We start from the raw sequence: 25,203 nt of genomic DNA, 5'->3' as shown, positions 1-25,203 counted from the left end.
TGCTTGACCCAAATTCACCTGCACACATTCTCAGACCAGCATCTGTGGAATTCGTCAAATAATCATCCTATGCTAACATTTATTCCTTCCGATGCTCGACTTTTGCACGATAGTTGACGGTCAAAAAGGATCGTTAGTGACCGTCAACAGGCGGCGGCCGGGACGGAGGAAGGCGGCCGGGATGGAGGTCGGCGGCTGCGACGGAGGGCGACGACGGGCGTGAATGCGCGGGGGAGGAGGCCGGTGGCGGAGGGGACGACGACGGGCAGCGGCTCGAGCGGGAGGGCGCGGGAGGGGGCGGCGCGGGGCCGACGTCCGCGGTGCAGGGCGGCGTAGAGGAGGCTGGCATGGAGGATGGCGGTGTAGAGGGCCTCGGGCGATGCGCGCGAAGGGGGTCGGACGGCGGTGACGGCATCGGCGACGGGAGGCGGCTTCGATCGATCTCGCGTCGGGGGGAATGGCGACGAACGCTAAGTCCCCCCGATTATATAGCTACGGCAGTTTAGTACCGGGTCGTGGCTGTGCCCGGTACTAAACTATCTTCTGCGCAGTTTAGTACCGGCTGGGGCCAAGGCCCGGTACTAAACTGCCCCGTTTAGTACCGGGCCTTGGCCCCAGCCGGTACTAAACGCCCCCAACAGGCGGGAAATTTTTAGGAGGCAGTTTAGTACCGGCTGCAACCATGGCCCGGTACTAAACGCCCAAAATGATTCTGACTTTTTCAGTTTTGTAATTGTTTTATAATTCGTCTAAATATATTTTATGTGCAATAAAATTTAATAAATGATTAAAAAATAGATATATGTACTATTTTCACCATGCAAAATTATATTATTATTGTTAAACATCCGTTAATCTTAATAAGTATTAGTCTTTGCATTAAATTCAAAGTATTGACACTAAATTTTAAATTTCAATTCGTTTAAATATGTTTTATGTGCAATAAATTCAATAAAAGCCTAGAAAATAGATAAATTTACTATTTAAGCACTTAATTTATCATATTGAGTTCAAAATTTGTTATATTAGTGTGTCAGATGTGTTTTAGTGTGTAAAGTATTATACAAATGCATAAAAATGCATATATTTACTATTTAAACACTTAATTTATCGTATTGAGTTCAAAATTTGTTATATTAGTGTGTCAAATGTGTTTTAGTGTCTAAAGTATTATACAAATGCATAAAAATGCAAAAAAATGCTATTGTAACTATAAAAATTAATAGTTTTATACTTTACATCATAACATCAAATCAATTGTAGGTTTATGCTCTGAACTCGTCATATTGAGTTCAAAATAAGTTTCAAATATATTACATCAATCACTTGGTCACATAAACATCAAAGTACAACATATTAGTTACACATCATTTTAGGTCACTATGTTAGATATATTTAATGTGTATGCATTTAATTTATCATATTGAGTCCAAATTTTTTTATATCTATTTCAATTGTGTTTTCTTTGCAAACTATTATATAAATGCATAAAAAATTTAAATATTAGTTATTTCATACATGTTAATTAAATAGATTTTCTGTTATCTTTGTGGGTGTTTTACATGTTGTTTATTCATAATAAATTAATTATAAATACAAATATATGTGTATGCACTTAATTATAAATACAAATATATGTGTTTAAATTGTGTTTATCTATTGTGTGCAAACTATTATATAAATGCATAAAAATTTAAATATAAGTTATTTCATACACCATATATTACATCAATCACTTGGTCACATGAACATGAAAGTATAACATAATGATTACACATCATTGTTTAATGGAACGTTGACAACCTTTCTTTTTACGAATGTCTCTTGATCATGATTGAGGTGCAAGTAAGGAGCGTTCTCTTTGGACAACAGGATGCTAGGGTCAACATCAACAGAGAACGGAGGACGGTCGTCAAACTGATCAAAGTCTTCTGACTTGTCCGAAATGTCTTCAACTCCAACGATTTTTCTTTTTCCTGGAAGAACTATGTGGTATTTTGGCTCATCGTCGGACTTGCCTTGATTTTTCTTAGGTTTGCTTGCCATGTCCTTCACATAGAAAACCTGCGTCACATCCTTGGCGAGGACGAATGGTTCGTCTTTATATCCAATCTTTTTGAAGTCCACTATTGTCATCCCATACCAGTCTATCGTTACGCCGCCACCTGCTCGGTTCACCCATTGGCATCGAAACAAAGGAATCTTCAAGGGGCCATAGTCAAGCTCCCATATTTCCTCTATGACACCAAAGTAGCTGTCCTTATATCCATCATGGTCTATTGCATCAATATGCACTCCACTATTTTGGTTCGTGCTCTTTTCATCTTGGGCTCTTGTGTAAAATGTATATCCATTGATCTCGTACCCTTGGTATTGCATGATTGTGGCCGATGGTCCCACAGCAAGCCATTGCAGTTGTACATCAATCGTGCTGTCACCTATGAGTTTTCTTCTGAGCCAAACCGCAAAGCTATCTATGTGATGACGTGTAATTCAGGCCTCAGACTTCCCTATGTTTTTAGACCGGACAATATTGATGTGCTCATCCATATATGGGGCCATGAGGGATGAATTCTGTAGAACGGTGAAATTTGCTTTGCGAATTTCACTTTCAAGGATTTGCATATTAGATTTCTTACATAGTGTGCCCTTTCCTTTCAGTCGTCCATCATAGCGTGACATGGGGACCCCAATCGGACTAAGTTTGTCAATGAAATCAACACAAAACTCAATAACCTCCTCTGTTCCATAGCCCTTGGTGATATATCCTTCTGGCCGAGAACGATTCTGAACGTACTTCTTTAAGACTGCCATGTATCTCTTGAAAGGGAACATATTGTGTAGGAATACAGGGCCTAAAATATTTATCTCTTTCACAATATGAACCAGGAGATGGGTCATAATATTAAAGAACGAAGGTGGAAAGACCATCTCAAAACTGACAAGACATTGGACCACATCATTCTTTAGCCTTGTGAGCTTATTTGGATCGATTGCTTTCTGCGAAATTTAATTAAGAAAGGCACATGGCTTCACCACTGCTAATCTTACATTTTCTGGTAGAATACCCCTCAGCGCAACTGGAAGCAATTGGGTCATCAGAACATGGCAATCATGAGACTTTAAGTTTGTGAACTTTTTCTCTTTTATATTAATTCTTCCCTGCATATTCGAGGAGTAACCGGACGGTACCTTCATACTGTTCAAGCAATCAAACATGCTTTCCTTCTCCTCTTTGCTGAGAGTGTAGCTAGCAGGACGTAAGTAGTGCTGTCCATTTTCTCTCTTCTCAGGACGTAGGTCTTCTCGTTGTTTTGTTTCTTTCAAATCACGTCTTGCTTCCAGTGTATCTTTTGACTGCCCATACGTACCGAGGAAACCTAGCAGGTTCACGCAAAGATTCTTCATGAAGTGCATCACATCGATTGCGTTGCGGACCTCTAGGACTTCCCAATATGGAAGCTCCCATAGTATAGACTTCTTCCACATTGGGGCATGGCCGTTTTCATCATTCGGAACTTGTTGGCTTCCACGGCCCTTTCCAAACACGACATGGATATCCTTCACCATCGAGAAAACACGCTTCCCGTTTCGGAACATAGGCTTAGCACGAGTTGTTGGTTCCCCTTTGAAATGTTTTCCTTTTCTTCTCAAGGGGTGGTTGAGGGGAAGGAATCGACGATGACCCATGTACACGACCTTCCTACAATTTTTTAGATACAAGCTGTCGTTTTCTTCTAGACAATGAGTGCATGCCTGGTATCCCTTATTCGACTGTCCAGATAGATTGCTAAGTGTAGACCAATCATTGATGGTAACGAAAAGCAATGCTCACAGGTCAAAATTCTCCTGTTTGTACTCATACCAAACACGTACACCTTCCTCCTTCCACAGCAGCAAAAGTTCATCAACCAACAGTCTTAGGTACATGTCAATATCATTGCCCGGTTGTTTTGGGCCTTGGATAAGCACCAGCATCATCATGTACTTCCGCTTCATGCATAGCCAAGAAAGAAGGTTGAACATACAGAGGGTCACAGGCCATGTACTGTGACTACTGCCCCACTCGCCGAATGGATTCATACCGTCCGTACTTAAATCGAACCTTATGTTCCTTGGGTCGTTATCAAAATCTGGGAATTCTCTATCCACGTTTCTCCACTAGGACCCATCCGCAGGGTGTCTCAGCATTTGATCTTGCTTACGCTCTTCTTTGTGCCACCGCATCAATTTAGCATTGGATTTATTTCTGAAAAAGTGCTTCAAACGTGGTATTACTGGGAAATACCACATCACCTTAGTGGGAACTTTTTTCTTGACGGGCTCCCCGTCGACCTCACCAGGATCATTTTGCCTGATCTTGTACCGTTTTGCATCATAGACAGGACAAGCATCCAGTTTCTCATATTGTTCGCCTCAATAGAGAATACAAGAGGGCAAACAACCTTCTTTGCTTCGTATGTTGTAGAGGGCAGTTCATTCCCCTCTGGAAGCATGTTCTTTACGATTCCAACTAGCTCCTCAAATCCCTTATCGGTGACACCATTAGCTGCCTTCCACTGCAGCATTTCAAGTGTGGTACCCAACTTTTTAAGCCCTTGCTTGCAATCTGGATACAATAATTTTTTGTGATCCTCCAACATCTTATCGAACTTCTTTGACTCCTTCAAAGTTTCATAGTCTCTTTGTGAATCCACTAGAACCTGACCTAATTCATCAGGTGGTTGGTCTTCTACTGCATTTTCTCCAGCCTCATCCATTTCTTCAGCATCGTCCATGGGTTCATCTTCAAAGGCTTCTGCTTCATATAGATGAGACCAGTCTGCAATATTAAGATCATCATCTTCTTCACCATCTTGCATCACAACTCCAGGTTCACCGTGCTTGGTCCAAAGAGTATAGTTATCCATGAAACTCTTTTCATAAATGTGGACGTGTAGAGTGCTTCTCATAGAGTATTCTTTTTATTTTGGCAAACACGGAACGGACAACACATGAAACCTTTCGATGACTTGTGGGCCTCCGCCGCATCGAGAAAAGACTTCAGACCATTAATCCACGCCATGGTGCACCGGTCGCCGTACATCCATGGTCAGTCCATCGATGTACAATTTTGTATTAAGTAACAATATTATTTTACTTGTATTCATATCATTTAATTTGGCACATAACATAATGAAATACAAAAGCCATTTCTGCGAATTTAACATTGAAATACAAAATTAATAGAAGTCCAAATTAATAGATACATTACACTACATGCTTAAATTACACAACATGATAAATAGAAGTCCAAATTAATATATACATTACACTACATGCTAGCTACCTAATACAAACTACTCATCATGAGATTTTTGGACCAATGCCTCGCGAAACTGCCTCGCGAAGTCTTGACACGGAACAGTCATATTCCGCTAGCCCCGACTCTTCACATCTTGCATTATATTGAGCCATCAACTCACGATCATCATCAGTACCATGCAACTCGACATTAAATTCACGATAAAATTTATGGCTTTCTTTGCCAAGGGAGAATATATGAAAAGCTTTCTTAATCAAACGACGAATACAACCGCTGACAAGACCAACACGTTCTGCAGGGTGGAACTCAAGAGAATGACCGGTGCGCTCCAATTGATTGCGCACCGCCGCCCGAGCCACAGCTCGATGCTCAAAGGCATCGTGTTGCAAAGGCATTTCTAATAAGTAATATTAATAACATGTCAATTGTATGTCTCACAAAGAAACAAAACTAATTTGAGTACACTAATCAGATAAATGTAAAAACCTGAACAAATTATTAGAATTAAAATGAAAACATAAATTGTAAACCATAATTTTTTTTGACACTCTTCAGTTCAACGCGAACACGTCGTTCCACGCCATAAGGGATGTGCAATCAATGTTCGCGGCTTTGTTTCAGGCTCACTTTCTCTAAAACCATCGAGAAAAAAAATGTTTATTTTGAAACATGTCTATGTCGTTAACCTTGACCCTGCAGTGATAACACTGACATTCGGGGCTAGTATTGACATCCACGACACAGTGCGGTACAATAGGACCCGATGAAGGAGTACGGCCTTGGTCTGGATAATTTCATTCTCAACTCGCTCAAAAGTGTGGATTTTATAATTGGGACCAAGACCGTACTCCTTCATCGCGTCCTCATTTTATAATCGTGGATATCGATGCTAGCCTCGAATAGCAGTGTTTTCACTGAAGGATCAAGGTTAACGACATATTCATGATCCAAAACATACATTTTTTAAACTTCTTGATGGTTTCCATATGAGCCCGAATAAATACATCATTAGAGTGCCAAAATAATGCAACTAAATGCATAACAAATACCAAACTAATTAACTATGCCACTTGAAAAAAATTGAAAAAAAATCCTATAAATTATCCATATTGTAATTATCCAATACACCTTCTCCAAATTCAAGTAATGGGTTCTATACATCTCAAATCCTTCCATAAATCAAAGAAATTGTGCTCATTCTTACTATTTATAATAATTAAGAACTTCTCTAACTACGGAGCATCAAATAAAGAATGAAGACCATCAAACAAGAGAGGATAAAGTTATAAACTTTTGGTGCACTTGGATGAGTGAAATTCCCACAAAACTTGAGAAAATGGGCAGAACCTCCACTCTAGGTCGCCAAGGAGAAGAAGAACCTGAGCTCTCGGTCAAATGCTGGCTCGGGCTCGGGGAGGAAGAAGGGACCAGAATATATAGAAGAGAATTAGTACCGGCTGGAGTCACCAGCCGGTACTAAAGCATCACTTTTAGTACCCCAAATGTCCTTGGAGCCATTTAGTACCGGCTGGTGGCTCGAGCCGGTGCTAAATGGCCACTTAGCCGTTGCGCGCGGTTTCGGTGGAGCAGTTTAGTATCGGCTGGTGGCTCCAGCCGGTACTAAACAACTCCCATGACTACTGTTCCTTGCGCCCGGTACTAAATGTGAGCATTAGTACCGGACAAAGCGAGCCCGGTACTAACACCCACGGACGAATGAGCCATTTTCTGGCAGTGTTGGGATCACCCGCACGGTAAAGATTTTCTACCAGGCGGGTGTCTTCGATGAGGGAAAAGAACCTCTCCGGGCCTTCACGAGGGGCCTGAGCCCGGTCCAGCCCGGGTGGGCGTGCGGTCCTCTAGCGGGACCCGCCTGGCCCGCTGGGACTCCTATGGGAGCAGACGGGCGGTTCACCATCTCCCCGCGCAGTTATCCTGGGGAGTGGGGGCCCCGTCCCCACTACACTGACACAGCCTAATCCTCCTTTCATCAATAGTCAAAAGTAAAAGTTGGGGAGTACTTAAACCGGTGAAAAGATGACCTTGAGAAAAATGAAGGCTAAATTGTTCTTACAAAACACAGCATAGATAAATACTGTCACATGTATGCACTATCCACCTTTATGAATACTCACATAACTCTATCACTACGAGCACATAGGAGAGATGGGGGCAACGGATATTGAGATTAACAGAGGGTAGTAACCATTGCTATCGACGAACACGTGACGTAAATTTGGGAAATATATTTATTAATTTCTAGAATAAAAGAAAATAATTAAGTCTGGCTTATCACATATACATGGTAGTTTTTGGGCTTTCCACCTATGAAACTAGCTCCATTAAATCCTCTAGAGGCTTTGTGAGGCTTCATGGGTTGTTGTGCTCGTCAAGTGACCACGAATGGGAATGGAAGATTAGCGACGTGAGGTGCTCGGAATATGAAGTCAGGAGGTGACACGCCGAGTCAAGCCGGGAGCTTCCTAAAGTGGAGACCACACGAGATAATTCATCGAAGGATACAAGAGAATGCTAGTGAAGCCCAACGGCGGAGGTCGGGGTGAATGTAATAGCCCATGAGAAGACACTCACATTCTTACCCTTCAGCATTCTACAAATGTAGTAGCAAGTAGATGGGGTAAGATTGTAATTAAATGGGCGAGGACGCAATTTGGATTGTGTTTCAGATTTAGAGGAATTGAGAGTCTATCTAAGTTATAGTTTTGCTATACCTTCATGCACCTCTTCCCTCACAAACAAATACTAAAACACTGCAACTCTCCTGCTGGTTCTGTTACAAAAAGAAAATATTAAAACACTGGGAAATGATAAAAAAAACGAGCTTAAAGGATGATCCTTGTATTACCTAGCTATACCAAATCATGGTCGAACAAAAAAGAAATGTTTTTTCATTACAGCCATGCCAAAGCTTGTGTTCTCATATACGATGTGAAGCCCATTACAATGAGATCTCATGTGTTTCACGAAGTATAACATTAGTTCAGTGGTTATTCAGTGTTCAGTATTCATCATTGGATCTCATACTTCACTAAGTACAACACTAATTCAGTGGAAATGTGGTTGATCTCTCATTCTATGTTTTCACTGAGTTTTATTCTGTTGCAATTTTCAGTTGAGAAATAAAAGAGAATGTGTCGTCCATATTTTGATTTTTTATGGAATATAGTGTATCATTGGTCCAGAAAGCCAATGAAAAATGAAATCAAAACCATGCGGATGAGGCTTATCTGTTTCTTCGGGCGGCCTAAACCACCACACGATGCACTCTAGTTGCCTAGTTGAAAGCAAAGTTTTTTCTTTGTTTGCCCGAGCCAGCCTGTTCTCTGCAGGGTACGGTAAGGTTAGGCCAACAAAGAGCGAGGCCAAGAAAACCAAATGCCAATAATGAGCATTTTTTTCTCAAATGGCAATAATGAACCAAGAAACTAGCTAGACACACTGGCGGAGCTACATTGTGGCCAAAGGGGGTCATGGCCCCCTGGCTATGCAAATTTTCCACTAGATGAACAGTAATTTTAGCATTATTCATCGGATTAGCAGCTTAATTACCACCTCTGGCCCCCCTGATTCAATGTTCCAGCTCCGCCACTGGCTAGACACCAAGCAATAGTATTATTGAACCAAATATTTCAGAATGAAAGTTCACACTAGCATATGCCAAGAGTAACTAGCCAGAGACTTGACTGACTACTAGCTATCTTATAAATTTCTAAGACATCGCTGACAGAGGACGTGACGACAACTTGACTAATTGTTTCTTCCTTTACGATGATGATGATGGCTTTGCCCCCTTTTTGCAAATTAATTAAGAAGAGGCACATCTTTACAAACTAGGCAGTGACACCTGCCCCTGATCCCTCCTTTGGTGCACTTGTGTTCCTTGAGTGCAACTTTACGTAGTTTCTTCTGAAGCCAGCACTCAGACTTGCAAATCCAGCCTTTACAGAATGGAATCTTCATAGATATAGTGGCGCAGACGATCTCTGTAAAAAAAAACCATGTGTATGCCATGGCCATTCGATTATAATTTATCCGTGTTCTTGATTGATCACATAATGATGATAATAATCATGGAAGTAAAAGAAATATAAAATAAAGATTACAAGACCTTTTTTCTCGAATAGAAACAAAAGTTAAACAAGACAAGTGAAAGGAAAAAAGAAACGCAATTGCACTTCTATATTGATCATATTATCATCAAATTAACAAACTATAGAACACAGCAGAAAAGAGACGCAAGGAACACGAACCAGCCGAGGCATAATCTGCGTGTAGCGTGAGCACTAAAAGAAGGCAGCAGAGAGTAGCTTGTTTCACATTCATCTTGTTTGATATGGAGTATGGACAAAATGTTAAAAAATGATTTTGAAAGATGAAAAATTTGAAGAATGATAGGCGGTAGGTTAAAGGGGTATACGCAAGCATGTATTTATAGTAGCCAGTAGATGATCATTGGAGAGAAAAAGGGATCGGTGACCAATCGTATGAGTCAACTTGTAACTGCATGCGTGTGTGCATGCAAGACTCATATCCAATGCAATCCAATCGGTTAGCGAGCAGAGTCGTAGCCCCAAATTAGTATGTGAGTAGAAATCCAGATTATTCCTGATTTACCGAGTCATATATACTAGCCACTAAATCTAATCATTTCTTATCACCACATGCATAGCCCTGCAACTCTGCAAGTTGACTCTAGAAGCTTTGACGGGGTACATGCATGGAAAGATGGAGGAATACAGGATCATGAATTGCTGTAGCCAGTCGCCACTACACGCATTGTGTTAGCCTCCTAATTAGGGAATTGTATTTATCCTAATCATTTCTGAAACTCTATAACAGGTAACAGAATAAGAAGTTGAAAGACTTGTTGCGCTTGGTTACATGTATAGCCCTGCACACTTGTTTGATGATGGTTACTATCCACCTATGGAGCGTCCATTTGTGTCTCTCTGGTTGCTCAATCCCTTCCCCAGTATTTAGCATTTCATCATATGGACGTGACAAGCCAGGCTTTTGTTTGGGCAGAGCTAGACTTTCCCCTCATAACAGAGAGGTTCATATCTGAATGGAGGCATATTTGTGAAGATTGTGCTTGCATTGGGATCTTGATAATCCGCAGAGGCATATTTGTGAAGATTGCGCCTGCATTTGCATCTTGTTTATCTGTGGATCGGGTTTTATGTTCACAATCAATCTGGGTGTTCATGTGAGAACAAACAAAAATGATATTTATGCTGAAGTAACTAATGCATGGTTGTTAAATCTCTGTCCAAATCAACCAGAGCAGACTGCTAGAACATCCATTAGCATTACCAAGTGGGAAGTTTAACTGGTTTAGAAGTTGGAAGAATTACCCAGTGGAAAATTAAAAAATCAAGTTATATTTACAGATCAAAAATTTAAATTTCTACACAGATTAACGTTCTTGAAAGAGAATCGAGCATTATAGCTTTGTATGTTGTTCGAACCGACAATAATATGTTGCTCGACTACCCCAGTTCTTGGATCAATTAGAAGCTCTTGTAGCCTGTAAGTTGATATCCTGTAGCTTATGAGCATTGAGAATTAAGGGACAAATGTAGCTATTGGTACCCTAGTCTTCTGCAAGGCCTGTTTCCCCCAATAATCTCCGGTTTCAAAAGTTTAGCAAGTTCTCTTGATGGATAATTTCAGAAGTTACAGTTTGAGACACAGCATTGATCAATGTCAGTGGAACCAAAGCTGGACAATGCAAGCGGGTTCAGCTGCATTTGGGCTGTGCTGTCACATTGCTGAATAACTCAAAAAAAAAGCAAGAAAGCAAACTGAAAGAGAAAAAAAAAACTATGTAACTGAAAGCCTGAAACTTGAAAACAGCACGAAACCACACCAAAAAACCATTTCTGTATAATATACGTATAACACTTATGTAAAGCTGATGAAACATGAAACCATCGCAAAACCAAACCAGAACTTCCATGGTAGTTAAAATGGTGGATAATACTAGTTACAAGATAGGGCATTCCATTCCAACAAATTAGGCATCCACTATGATCAACTTTTGCCAACATTTCAGATCTTAATGTTTTGATTCATCTCTCAATTCTCACAGAATAAATTAAGCTTAAACCAGCACAATGTCTTGTTCAATGTGCACACTACTTATATCAACAGGTGATGGCAGGAAAACATCGCATAGACCAGACATGAAAACGTTTCCTCTTAATGGAAGGGGAAGATATTAGTGTTGTCACATCAAAAAGTAAAGCTCCTCACTACACATTTCCTACAAGGTTACAACGAACAGGAAGGTTAATTTGCAATCAGAGATAATATTCTCACTATCACCATAAGTGTCACATCCTCTAATTCACTGCCTTTGACAGTATAGTGCAGTACAGGCATCAGTCAATAGTATTCATAGTGGTATTCTGCCCTAAAATGGAATAAGAATGCAGGATAACCAACCTAACAAGAGTTCTAAAAAGGTCGTAGTGGCATAATCCTTCCTTCTGGCATTTTTCTGTCAACTCGACCAATTCGGTGAGGTGGCCAGACTACGTGCGTGACTCTGCCCTGCATCAGGCCCAGGGGAACCTGCAGGTAAAAAATGTTATGATGTTTAGTAATAAGACCACAAATGTCTAGAAACTCAATTTTGCTATAATGTGCAAACAAGTAACATAATGAGTGTGGCTGGACGCAATTTGTCTCTTATAGGATACTCCGTCCATCGCAAATTATTAGTCGTTTTATTTATTCCAGATACATCAATTTTGCTATGCACCTAGAAATGACATATATCTAGATGCATAGTAAAAACTGTGCATCTAGAAAAGCTAAAACGACTAGTAATTTGGAATGGAGGGAGTAGAAAGATGTGAAAATAGCTAAACAGAAAACAGGTAAAGAGGCACTGTAAGATATATCATCATATTCTATTTACTTGTCCTCTTATTCTATTTATTAAGGTTTGTAAGATATCATATCATCATAAAGCCTGAGGGAAAATATCATCAATGAAAATGAATAGGATATGAGAAATTCAAGGTTTCAATCTAGTTATTGACAAAACAAACTCAGGAAGAAATTGATATCCTGGATTTTCAATTAATTTGGAACTGCAAACTGGCTGTAGAAGATCATGCCACTAGCGCACCAAAATTGGTTCAAATATGACCCTGAGCCATGAGTTCCCTAACTCTGCTTGGCATTTATTCCAAGGAGGCAACATAAGCATATTTGTTAAATGCCTCCATCCACCAAGATGTCAATCTAAGATCATGATGCATTCGGTATTAAGAAAATCACTGGGAATGAAGGTAGGAATTGGCTAGTTGATTTTGAGTGCAAACATTGCCAATTTGGTAACCAAGTAAGTAGGGATGCAAGTCCCACCTTTTTTGGGTCATTGGGTCGACCCAAAACTTGTTAAAATGAACTAGAATGACATGCTACGTAATTAATTTGGAAGAGAAAATGAACTAAAATGAGAAACCCAAAAAACATTAATGGGTACACACTTGCATCCCTAGTAAGCCACTGATACTATCTTGTAGCACATACATTGTCAGGAAAAGATCCATGGATGTAAGAGCAGCAGTTAATATCAAGACACCAACTTGGTTTCTGCGCCCCTTTATTTGAAACAATGTTTTGTGCTCCATAGTAGCAGTAAAATCTCACAATCCCAAGCTATGACAACAATTTCCTGAAGATGCACTGAGATCAATGTCACCACGAGGTGCTGAATGGCCACAATAAACAAAGGCATTTCTTTGCAATTACACAACCAATCTTTGCAATTTTTCCAAGCTAAATAACGCAATCATTTGTGCCCAGCAAGATTGACACGAAGTACGGTTAGAAATTCATGCGAGCAAGCAGAGCAGTGGGGGAATAAACTTACAGGGCCGTAGAATCTCGAGTCCATGCTGACGCCGGCATTGTCCCCTTCTACCCAGCAGTGCCCCTGCGGGATCTGCCGGATCTCTTGATTCTCCGGGACCTGGATCCAATCCCCCGGCAGCGCAATCAACCTCTTCACAAGCAGTTCACGGTGGTTCCTCGGCGACCTTGGACGAGCAACAGCAACAGCAACAACATCAGGAAGCAAAGAAACGCCCAAGAAATCCGCGGCGGCAGCGGCGGCGTGCTAACCGGAAGACGACGACGTCGCCGCGGGAGAGGTCGTAGCGGTAGAGGCAGCGCTTCTCCACCAGCGCGCGCTCGCCCTGTTCGGCGTCCAGGGTGGGGTACATGGAGGCGCCGTCCACGGCGACCACGGAGGCACACCGGTCGGCGAAGGTCATGCCGAGCACGGTGCCGGTGGCGCAGCCCTTCACGAACGGCCAAACGGCGGCCAACGCCCTCCTCGCCATGCGCGGAGCGGAGAGGAACCCGCCCGAGGAAGGACGGCGCCCCCGCCGCCGGTGATGATCCCGTCCCGTCTGGGAGAACGACGGCGATGGCGGCGTAGTAGTGCAGGTCTGGTTGCTGCAGGTAGTACTAGGACCGTAGGAATCGACTTGGATTCCTCCTGGGCCGAATCCTCTCCGCCACGCGATTCCGAGGCCTCTTCGGTCAGCCCAGTTGGGAAAGGATTAGCCATTTTTTCTTTTCTATATTATTCTTTTTCATGTAAAGTCATCGTGATCTAATTATATCGCATTTTTCTTGAGCTGACTGAACAATTTCAATAGAGATATAAATTGCTCCTAAAAAACTAAATATTCTTAGAAAAAAATGTTTCGGCAAAAATATAAGTGCAGATCTACAACATTCATTTGTGTTATCGCTAATTATCCACAACATTGTTTCCCCCATAATTGCGCTGCAACACACGTGGATTTCAACTAGTTACTTAGACTGATTAGGGAGCATATAGCTGACATTTTCTACTACTTTAATACCTTGGTTGTGGATAGTTTTTATCCAACCACCTAAACGTCCACATTATGAATCATTACAACGCTGAACCAATGAGAAATTAAAGGTTTATCCGCGGGCAAATAAACTCACAGATAGTAGTATTATTGAACCAAAGATTTCAATAAAATCGTAGACACTAACATTGCAAAGCATACAGAGACAAATCTAGATATTTATTATTAACTACTATTTTACAGAACTGAGATCACGCTAACAAAAGACATGAATATTGATTTGTTCTTCTTCCGTTGGTGATGGCTTCACAGCATGAGGGCATGCAAGCGTCTATTTCTGACACAAAAGGCAGTAACACCTGCCCTTGATCCCTCCTTTCGTACACTTGCGTTGCTTGACAGTAATGGAAGTTAATTTCGCCTCAAGCCAGCACTCTGCCTTGCATGACCAACTTATGGAGAATGGGACCTTAATATATGTATAGCCACAACTTTCTGCAAAAAAATTTGAAAAATGTATATATATTGCACATGTCATTAACTTATAATCTCATGTGTTCTTGATCGCATGAAAATGTACATGAAACTAAGAAAACTATGTAAAACAATTTGAGTTTTTCTGGAGGAAAAAAAATAGAAGATCAGTTTTTGAACAAAAACAAAAATCCAGAAAGACTGGACACATGTGAAGTGTAAAAATAAATGGAAATTAATAAGCTGAAAACAGCAGAAGAGAGAGAGAGAGATGGCAAATAAGGAACACGAACCAGCCATGGTATGATTTGCTTGTAGCATGCAGGGCCGGCTCTATAATTTCAAGGGCCCCTGGGAGAGCAAGAAGATAAGGGCCCATTGAACTAATTTTTAGTGTCAAAATTACATTACATAGTATGAATAATATATAAAATTACTAAGCTTCATGAATTGACTCATTTGATGCCTACTGGAAACTTGAAATTCATCCACGAAAAGCATTGGTCTTGCTCGACGGAAAAAACTTCGCGAGGAACGTCTTGGCACATTTGTCCCAGGTGCCCACAGCGGTCTTGTTAGCATAGAACCACTGTTTCGCCCTCCCTAGAAGAGAGAACAGAAACAGATGGAGCCGGATAGCATCCTGAGATTCTTCCTTGATAACAAAAGTACTGCAGAGCTACAAGAACTGCTGGAGATGAGCACTTGCATCTTCATTGGCCTTGCCACAGAAAGGGCTGACTTGCACCATCGTGATAAGACCCGTCTTGATTTCAAAATTCTCTCCTCCGCTGTTAATCTCAGGCCCGGTGGGAACCTGGTTAGCAGACGGAGCGGAGTAATCACGGAGTGTCTTTTGGGTCATAGCTTGAGAAGTTGACGATGCTTGAATAAATGGTTCGGCTGCCGGGAGTGAGATCTGAGGAGGTACGACACGAGGACGAGCTCTTCTCAAAAGTGACTCTAGATTAGGCGCAGCAAGTTGAAATCGGTCATACACTACCCTATTTTCATATCAACAAAAGACAGAAAAACAAAGTCAAGTTAGCCTCTTTAGGAAGCGAACACCAATTTCGATCTTGTTCATAACTTTTTCCTATGTAACTTCAATCTATGCCTTCCCCGGCAATGGCGCCAAAAATGCTTGTTGGCGCCTACCAACGTCACCACTGAACGAGCAGCGATGGCGCCCGTAGACGCCTAGGGAGTGGCAGATATTTCATGAACCACGAATAAATCCGGAAGCGCACGGAATACAGCGGTAGCATTTTACCTAGGAGTATACCGGGGGTGTCATTTATATTTCCGCAGGGAAAGCGGCGAATGGAAGTACATAGGCTAGTTAATGAGTTGATCTAGATTGGATATTCAATTGTATAAATAGGGGTAAGATAGTGTCGGCGTTTGGACCTCGCGGCCCGGCTCCAACTAGTAAATGTGCTGCGTGTCCCTGCCTCCAGATGGTTGATGCAAGAAGATATACAATGACACCGGATTTATCCTGGTTCCAGCCAGTGAGGCCGTACGTCCAGCAGAGGGGTGTGCGTTGTATTACTTTCACCGAAGTGCTCGTAGTAGGGGGTACAAGCTTGAGCGGGAGAGGAAGGGAAGCTTCAAAGTCCCAGAGTGTGTATGTGTGGTTGAGGCGAGTGTCGATATCGATGGAGTGTGAGCGTCTGTTTGTCCGAGAGAGTCCCTCGTGCCCGTGCATGCTCCTCCTCCTTTTATAGACCAAGGAGAGGAGAGTTACACGTGTAGGATATCTACGGGTCGTCCCTTCTCCCCCAGTCCAGAAGAGAACAGTTGGTCTTCCTTGTCACCGAGCGTCGCGGAGCGTGATGTCGGGCACGAGCATCGTCCTTGCGGGTCCTCCGTCTGTGCCCAGGGCATGTCAATGTCCTATCGCGCCAGTGGACGGTGTGGCGATGACTACTGGGCATGCGGTGCCTTACGTCGGATGAGGTGGTCATCGAGGGCGCCGGAGACACCGGCCTGATCTCGGTCGAGGCTCATACTGTGTTCGAGGGTCATTGCCCGTGTCCGCCGAGGGCCCTGCAAGGGAGAAAAGTACAAGGGGTAGGCAGCACAGGGGAGGTGTTAGGCAAGTCCGCACAGGTCGCCGCAGGACTATATCGTGCCGGGAATAGCGGCACAGTGGCAGGCACAGGTTGAGGAGATGCCGGTCACGTCCGCTGTGTGGCAGAGTGGCCGACGCCAGCTGACGCCGCCTGGCACTGTCTGACTCCCGCCCCATGCCGTGGGGTGGTTAGCGAGTTAATGCCTCCCGTCCCGTCGGGTGGTTGGGCCGCCGCCCTAGTCTGCCGAGGGCGGTCTCGAGCGAGGTGGGGTTTCCCCCCGTGCCGAGGCCTTGCGGGGGGCTCGATCGAGGGAGCCTCGACCGAGGCAGAGGTTGCTTGCGCTTCGAGGGGTCTCGGCGGAGGACCCTCGAGCGAGGAGGAGGTGGCTCCATGGCTAGCGAGGCTCAGAGGGGCCGTATCGTGGTGCCGGACCGTGGGCCGAGCGTGACTTGGGCTTCCCGTACTTGAAGAGGCTTTGGGCGTCCGAATTTGGGAAGGATCTGGCCCAGGTGCCAAATCCTGTTTTGCGCGTGTTCAGGGTGCTTTAGCCCTGGGTTAGGGTGCCCCATAGTTATGGTACCTGACAGTAGCCCCCGAGCCTTTGGTCGAGTCAGGGGACTCGGCCAGAGGGTATTTTGATGATTCTTCTCCTTGATGTGATTGATCGGCACAGCGCTTCCGCTGGGCGTGTCTGGGCGCTCTCCTGCGTGATGTGATGACTCATGCACTGGGGTGGTGCACCTGTAGGAAAAGCACTCCGAGGCGTGCACCCCTTCTTGTTTTGTTTCGGTGACGAGACGCGCCAGCACACTGAGCAGGCCAGGGTCATGATGGCGCCTGTCGCTCTGCGGCCAGCACTGGTGTCGCGCTGTCCGGCACGCAGGGTCTCAGCTCTACCTTGCCTGGTTGCCTTGTGACACGCCGTTCGAGGGCAGTCGGCCAGCGCTGATGCGACGCTGCTTGGCGTCCAGGGACTCGGCTTTGCCTGGTCTGGTCGTGTCTTGGTACGATAACCGAGGGCATTGTTCGTGGGGTGTCGTGCCATCACGGGCGATCCAAACCTTGCCCCAGCGGTAGGCTAGGCTTGGCGCCCGATGTGGCTATAAATAGGAGTCCTGGGACTCCCCTTCTTCTCCAACTCTCCCTGCTGTTGCTCCTAGCTTTGCCTAAGCCTCGTAATATTCTTATTCGCCTTTCATGGCCGACCCCTGGATAGGGTAGCCTGGCTTCTTTAGGCCTTGACGCTAGAAGAATGCTTGCGAGCGGTGGGCGATAGCTGGAGAAGGCGTCCTCACCGTCCCTCAGCTTCAGTGGAATCAGCAGAAGAACATCGGGCCCATGAGGACCTGCTTCTGCGATGTCCCTCAGCCTGAAGGGGCGTTGAGGCACCTGATCATGGCGTCGGCGCCAGGTTTGGCGGCCGTTCTTCGCACCGTCTCTGTCGGCGACAAGGTTGCACTCAGGGAGATGACGTCGAGGGTGCTGTCCGCCAGCTTGACCCCCCGCAAGGTCTTCGGTGGAGGAGAAGCTAGAAGAAAGCTTGCGAGAAGGGCATCCCTTCGGACCCGTGCGCTCTAGGGGTTGCTTCTTGCAATCCCGAGCAGCCTGGTCGCTATGTCGGCCAAGGACTCGGTGCTATTCGTCGGCGCTCGCTCCTCCCCAAGACAGGCAAAGTTGCCACGTAGGTGGCAATGCGTTTGTATCTTTCGACGGCTCCGAGCCGGTAACCCTTTGTAATCTTGGTCCACAAAAAGCAATGAAGTCTTTACTTCTTTGGTGCGGTTTTGCTTCCTGTTTGATTACTAGGGGTTTTTTCCCTCGAGCTGGTCAAGTTCTTTCCGTGGGGGTGCGTCAGCGCACCTGCGGGTGTAGCCCCCGAGGCCTTGGAGGAGTGGAACACTTGTCCGAGGGCTATGAGCATGATGCTTGTTTGGTTGATGGGGTTGCAGGGCCACTCAGCATTCGTTTCAGCCGGCATCGGCGTTCCTTTCAGCTGGAAATGCGACACGTGCTCCCTTTGAACCAATTCAAACAGCTCGTTAAGCGTGCAAGGGGGTCAGTCCGAGACGCAGGACTTCTCCACCGGTCGGTGACCGGTTCATTCGAGGGTATGGCTCTTGTCGAGATGTGCGAGGAGGCCCCCGAGTCCCAGCCCATGTGAGGGCGATCAGGGGAACCCTCATCTTGTTGGTACGACCCTCGGTCTGCCTTTTCGCAAGGAGGAGCGGTGAAACAAGCCATGCTACCCTTGCCCGGGCCGCGAGACATGGATGTTTCGGCGAGCTGTTAGCGGGTGGTTCGAGGGAACGTCTGTGCCCCATTCGGTCAGGGTCAGCTCGTGGTCCGGAGACACGTCCCATGATGCGCTTGCAGAGGTTTGCTAGGCAGGGCTCGAACCCGTTCGATTGGGTCCGAGGGCTCGGTGCTCTCCCTCGATGGGATCCCTCGTACTAGCCACCTCTGTCCGGCCTCGAACACAACGTCGGGCATCTCGAACTCCGCGTTCGAGGCTTAGGCTTTGTATGAGCATGCTTGGGTTGCCCCTTACCCTGTTGATCTAGGGTGGCCGTTCGAACCCCCGACGGGTCGGCCCTCGAACCCCTAATCAGTAGGGCTCGGAATAACAGTTCCTTCGTTAGTAAGGAACCCCCCCGGGGGGATATTCCGTCACAGTTTTCGGCGTAACGTGCGGCGTCGTGGAGTAACGTGCGTCGTGGCCCGATGCGGGCGGAGCGGGTGCGCCTTTTGAAGTGGCGTTCTCGGGCAGACGGAACGGCGCAGGCGGTCGCAGAGTGATGGGATGTAATTAACAGTGCGCCTGCGCTGCTTCGAAAACTACCCTACGGCAATTACTGCGCACGCGCGTGTGCTTCCGCGATTGTGGGGCCCAGCTGGCAGTGTCAACGGTATCTACCACATTGAATGCAGAAGATTTGGAAACACCGTGGGGAATCTGCCTCGCTGCTGCGGTTAAATAGGGGGGTGCGGACGAGGCGGTTCGGCTTACCTTGCCATTACCTTCTTCCTCCTCTCGCCGTCCCTCGCTCGGGCACACAGACGAAAGAGAAAAAGAGAGACAGAGAGAGCAGGCGCACCTTTCCCTTCCTTGAGTCCTCTTTCCCCACTTCCTCCCATCGTCGCGATGGCGAAAGTGCCGGTGCAGCTCGTCGACCCGGTGCCATGGGGCCGGTCCACCACCGACCGGCAGTACCTGGAGTTGCTAGTCGCCAGCGGGCTGCTCCCGCCGAACGATGATCCAGCGTGCCCGGTGTGGATCGCGCCGAGGTCGCTGACGACGCCGAACCCTCCGAGCAGCTACATCATCAGTCTGGCACGGCTGCATGAGTGGGGCTTCGGCATCCCCGCCGGCAGGTTTGTTCATGCACTCTGCCACCACTACGGGGTGGAGGTTGCACAACTTCGCCCCCAACGCCATCTCACAGTCAACGGTCTTCGTTGCCGTTTGCGAGGGCTACTTGGGGATCCCGGTCCACTGGGACATGTGGAGGCACCTCTTCCGGGGCGAGCTCTACACCAAGTACATCTCGGCGTGGGTGACGAGGCCCATCCGCGCCGGGGGCCTGACACTTCAGCTGCAGGGGTCAAGGAAGGACCTCTACATCCCCTGCAAGATGACGACGAACAATTGCGAGTGGGACCGAGGTTGGTTCTATCTTCACAACGACGACGAGCGGCTCCCGGCGTACTCTGGCAAGGTGCTGCTGGAGAAGCCGGACGCCTGGGGGGTATGGGGTGTCGCCCCCCAATCGCCAGGCGAGGCTCAAGGTGTACACCGACGCATTCCATCGTCTGGCGAACAAGGGGCTGACCGCTGCCGTCGTCATCGCGCGCTTCCATCAGCGGAAGGTGCTTACCCTCATGGAGAGGAAGCTTCCTCTCTTTGGGATGACAGAGGACGTGCCGTTCGAGGGTACCTGGATGGCGGCGGAGCCGCTTTCCCAGGAGGTCGCTTCGCATAGAGCCATCCGGGCGGTGTCCCACCCTTCCAGCGGTCACGGGGATCTGTGGAAGCTCCCAATGCGCCCCAACAAGGGGTACATCCAAGTAGTAAGTTTCGTTTCCGAGCCATGGCATTATGGTTGCCGTTTTTGGCTGATCCTGATTTCGTTCACAGGGGGTGAGCCACAAGGGGTACCACTCGGTCCCTCTGCTCCCTAAGACCCGGACCGTGAACCGCGAGTTCGCGGAGAGGAAGAAGGAGAAGAAGGACGCGGAGAAGCGGCACCGCGACTGGAAGAGGGACGAGAAGGAGGCACGGGAGAAGGAGAACCGGGCGCCAGAGCGAGAGGGCAAGACACCCATTCCAACGCTCGACTCCACGCCGGAGCCGGAGTCCCCGTCCCCGGCGGAGGCAGGACAAGTCGACTACTCGATGTGGCCCGAGTCCGACATGGAGAGGGTCGAGGGCGAGGACACGTGCGCTCGATCGCCGGTCGAGGGGTACCACGCACAGCCGAACGCGGGGACCCTCGAACAGGCATCGCCGCCGAGGGGTCAGACCGACCCGGGTGCGGCACCTGGTGGTCGCTTGGCGGGAGCCAGCGGGTCGTCGAGGCCCCCGAGAAGCGGCTCGAAGAAGCGCAGGCTCGACGCCGTGTCGGGGTACATTTCCTTCCATGCATTTTTTGCTTTTTGTCAGCCATTTTCCCCTGTTTTGACACCCCCTTTGGCTCAGCATGAAAGTTCCCACCGCCCGGACCCCTCTGCTGGTGCCCACCAAGGCCCTCAAGACAGGGAGGTCCGCGATGCCGAGCACGGTGCCACAGCCCCCCGAGCGGGGGGCCTCGGTAGGTGGAGGAGATGGCCGAGGTGCTCTGGGTGGCGATGGCCCGAGGGGCCGCGTCGGCCCAGGTGCTGACTGGCGCGGACGACGCTGGCGGGCACGCCCCGGAGGAGGGTACCCAGCCATGTACTGGGAGAGAGGCTGGCCGAGGCGGCATGGAGGAGGCCGCCTGGCCGAATGCTGAAGGGGAGGTCGGCCGAGGTGGCATGGAGGAGGCCACCCGGCCGAATGCTAAAGGGGAGGTCGGCTGAGGCGGCACGGAGGAAGCCGCCCGGCCGAATGCCGGCGAAAGAGACGGGGCTGCGCTGGAGCAGCCCGTCGGTCAGGTGGAAGGAGAGGGCCTCGTCCCGGGGCCCGGGGGGGCTAGGGACGAGAGGGCCACATTGGTGGCAGAGGAGACACTGGCGATGGGGTCGGAGGACCTGGTGGATGAGCCGGTGGTGCAGCCAAGTGCTGCAGCCGACGGTGGAAATGCCGCAGGTTGCCCCGAATACTGCCCCGGTGCCTCCGGCTCCGCGGGAGTCGAGTTGGGGATGGTTCAGCACGGGGTTGCCCCGGATCGCAACGAGTAGCAGGAGGAGGAGGTCTGGAAGGCGTAGTACGAGGTTGGATCCCAGATCCAGGCCGCCCTCGACCGCGCCTTTCAGCTCCATAAGACGACGGATTTCCAGATCAGCAAGGTAAGTGTCCTTCCCCAAGACTTGTCTGCATTTGATACTATTTATGTATCTTCCGCTTACACCCTCCACTCGCAGCGGCTGAGGCAAATCTCGCACGACAAGAGCACCGAGCTCGCCCAGCAATCCTCCAAGGTGCAATGGCTCGAGCAATGGAATGCCAGTCTGATCGCGCGACTGTGCGAGGCCAACACCTTGGTGTCCGACCTGGGGGCACAAGATCGTGCGTGGAAGGAGGAGCTGGCCCAGGCCATTGAGGAGCACGACGCCCAGAGAGTCGCGGCGGAGCGGAAGGCCCAAGAGATCGAGGCGCAAAGGGCGACTGCCGAGCAGAGGGCCCAGGAGACCCAGCAGCAGATCGTTGCTTTGCGTGAGAAAGTGGAGGAGCTCACGGTGAGGGTAGCTCAGCTGGATGAGACCTGCGAGGCGCAGGCCGTCTTCCTTGTACAGAAGGAGGCCCTCATCGAGAGTCAGGGGAATGCCATCCTCACTACCGAGACCACCCTCACCGCTGCGAATGCGGAGATAGAGGAGGGAAGGAGATGCATCGCGGGTAAGTGTCGAGATTAAGTTTGGTGTACTTAACTTTGCCAAGACTTATCTTTGTTTCTACTCAGAGCTGCGGAAGGAGGTGGCGGACGAGACCGCGGCGAAGGAGGCCCTCCAAGTCGTGTACACGTCTGTTCAGAAGAACTACCAAGACCTGGAGGTGACCGCCGCGGCCGCGTGCCGAGCAGTCGAGGGTGAGGGCGGCGCGTCAGGTAGCTTGTTGTCGAGTCGTCTGAGGTCCTTGGGCGATCGGGTATCCGAGCGACTCAAGGGCGCCCTCCTCCTCGGCGTCCAGAAGGCCCTCGGTGTCATCTCGACGCACTACATCGTCAACTTCGAGCACTTGGCCACGGGCTACATCATTCCTGACGGCGATGATGATGCCAAGGTCGAGGTAATGGAGCAGGCTAACGCAGGTGCTGAAGGCGCCGCCACCACCTTGGCCAGGCTCTTCTTGAGTGACCTCTTCCCTGACACCGCTGATGATGAGGACGAGGGCGAGGGAGGAGGCAGCTCGTAGATAGCCTAGACAGTTGGCCAAAATAGTTTGATTAGAAGTTTGTCTAGATTTTGTCTTCTGTGTAACGAACAAATGTGCAATCTTTACAATATGGCCGCTTGAGGGCTTCGTGTATATTCGAGTGTTACTTTTTTCCTACTTATTATTTCCCGCTCTTGCATGTTCGTGCATGACTTAGATAAACTTTTGCAAGGATTATCGCGTTCGTAAACCACTTAGGCGCGTGGAGGTGAGGGGTCGCCGTATCTCGGAGGTGTAGGTGGTCCCACGACTCAGCCGATCCCGTGCCAGAGTTGTTTATGCCTTGCGTCTGTTTTTTCTAAGTGTTCGAGAGACTTAGATGTGAATTTTTTTTAGAAAAAACGTGACACTTTGGGGACGTTTGGGGGTTCCCCCCATTGTAGCCCCCGAGGGAGGCTCGGCTTTGCCGAGGGAAAAGCCGAGGCTCACTCAGTGTTGTGCGCGTATTCGAGCCCCCGAGGGTTCGAATCACTCCCGAGAAATTTAAAAGTAAAACATACTTCTTTATTTTCCCAGAAATTTATTAAACAAGTACAAAGTATGTACAAACGACTTGGAATTTAAAGGATAGAAGTGACGTAGCTGCTGGATGTTCCAAGCGTTGGTGAAAATTTCGCCCTTCTCGTTAGCTAGCTTGTAGGTGCCGGGCTTCAGGACTTCCGCAACGATGTACGGGCCTTCCCATGGCGTGGTGAGCTTGTGGCACCCTCGGTTGTTTTGTTGTAGCCTCAGCACCAGGTCTCCCTTGTTGAGGTCTCGACGTCTAACCCTCTACGCCTGATATCGTCGCAGAGACTGTTGATAGCGTGTCGAGTGTAGGAGCGCCTCATCCACCTGATCCAGCGAGTCCTCGCGGGCCTGCTGGTTTTAGTTCTCTTGGTAGGCTTTGAGCCTCGAGGACCCGTATTCCAGTTCAGTGGGGAGGATGGCCTCGGCGCTGTAGACCATGAAAAATGGGCTGAACCCCGTGGCTCGACTCGGGGTTGTTCTCAGGCTCCAAATGACCGAGGGTATCTCTGTGAGCCACTTCCGGCCATACTTGTTTAGTTTGTTGAAGATTCTTGGCTTGAGACCTTGTTGAATCATGCCATTGGCACGCTCTACTTGGCCATTCGTCTGTGGGTGCGCCACCGCCGACCAGTCCACACGTTTGTGGAAAGAACTCCAAGAACTTCTTGCCTGTGAACTGGGTGCCGTTGTCCGTGATGATCGAGTTTGGAACCCCGAATCTTTAGACGATGTCGGTAAAGAACTGCATGGCTTGCTCGGACTTGATCTTGCTGATGGGTCGCGCTTCAATCCATTTGGAGAATTTGTCCACCACCACCAACAAGTGGGTGTAGCCCCCGGGCGCTCTCTGCAGTGGTCCGACGAGGTCCAGTCCCCACACGGCGATGGGCCATGTAATGGGGATGGTCTGCAAAGCATGAGCCTGGAGGTGCGTCTGACGGGCATAGAACTGGCAGCCATCGCAAGTTCGCACGATCTCTGTAGCATCAGCGACTGCAGTTGGCCAGTAGAAGCCCTGCCTGAACGCATTGCCCACGAGGGTGCATGGCGCCGCGTGATGGCCACAGACTCCGGCATGTATGTCTCGAAGCAGCTCCCTACCCTCGGGGATGGGGATGCATCGTTGCAGGACCCCCGAGGGGCTACGCTTGTATAACTCTCTGCCAATTATGACGAAAGATTTGGCTTGCCTGGCAACACGTCGCGCCTCAGCGCGGTCCGAAGGTAGCACCCCTCGATTGATCCAGTTGAGGTACTGGTCTCGCCAGTCTTGCGAAAGTGGAGCCTCGTCAATCTGCATTGTCTCACCCTCGTCCGCCGAGGGGGCCTCGTTCTCCATGGGATCGTCCTTATCTGCCGAGGGGTTCCCGTTCGAGGGCT

General features: G+C 48.0%; 1 protein-coding gene across 1 annotated transcript; it reads right to left on the bottom strand.

Moving 5' to 3' along the window:
* Nucleotides 1–11,503: 11,503 nt before the first annotated feature.
* LOC120639760 (mitochondrial inner membrane protease subunit 2-like) lies at nt 11,504–13,804 on the bottom strand. Its single transcript, XM_039915643.1, has 3 exons — nt 13,466–13,804; nt 13,215–13,380; nt 11,504–11,902 (listed from the first exon to the last, which is right to left on the bottom strand). The coding sequence occupies exons 1-3, from the start codon at nt 13,684–13,686 to the stop codon at nt 11,786–11,788; spliced, it is 504 nt and encodes a 167-aa protein (XP_039771577.1). The 5' UTR covers nt 13,687–13,804; the 3' UTR covers nt 11,504–11,785.
* Between the last annotated feature and the right edge of the window lie 11,399 nt (nt 13,805–25,203).

Source organism: Panicum virgatum, chromosome 7K, assembly GCF_016808335.1.
Source record: "Panicum virgatum strain AP13 chromosome 7K, P.virgatum_v5, whole genome shotgun sequence".
In the NCBI taxonomy this organism is placed as follows: Eukaryota; Viridiplantae; Streptophyta; class Magnoliopsida; order Poales; family Poaceae; genus Panicum; species Panicum virgatum.
This window is presented reverse-complemented; position numbering and strand designations above follow the sequence as displayed.

Excerpts from the sequence above, each read along its gene's own strand:
- LOC120639760 (XM_039915643.1), bottom strand. The coding sequence starts at position 13,686 with ATGGCGAGGAGGGCGTTGGCCGCCGTTTGGCCGTTCGTGAAGGGCTGC. Across the intron at positions 13,381-13,465 it reads GGCGACGTCGTCGTCTTCCG|GTCGCCGAGGAACCACCGTG; the intron begins GTTAGCACGCCG and ends TGCTCGTCCAAG. Across the intron at positions 11,903-13,214 it reads ACTCGAGATTCTACGGCCCT|GTTCCCCTGGGCCTGATGCA; the intron begins GTAAGTTTATTC and ends TTTTACCTGCAG.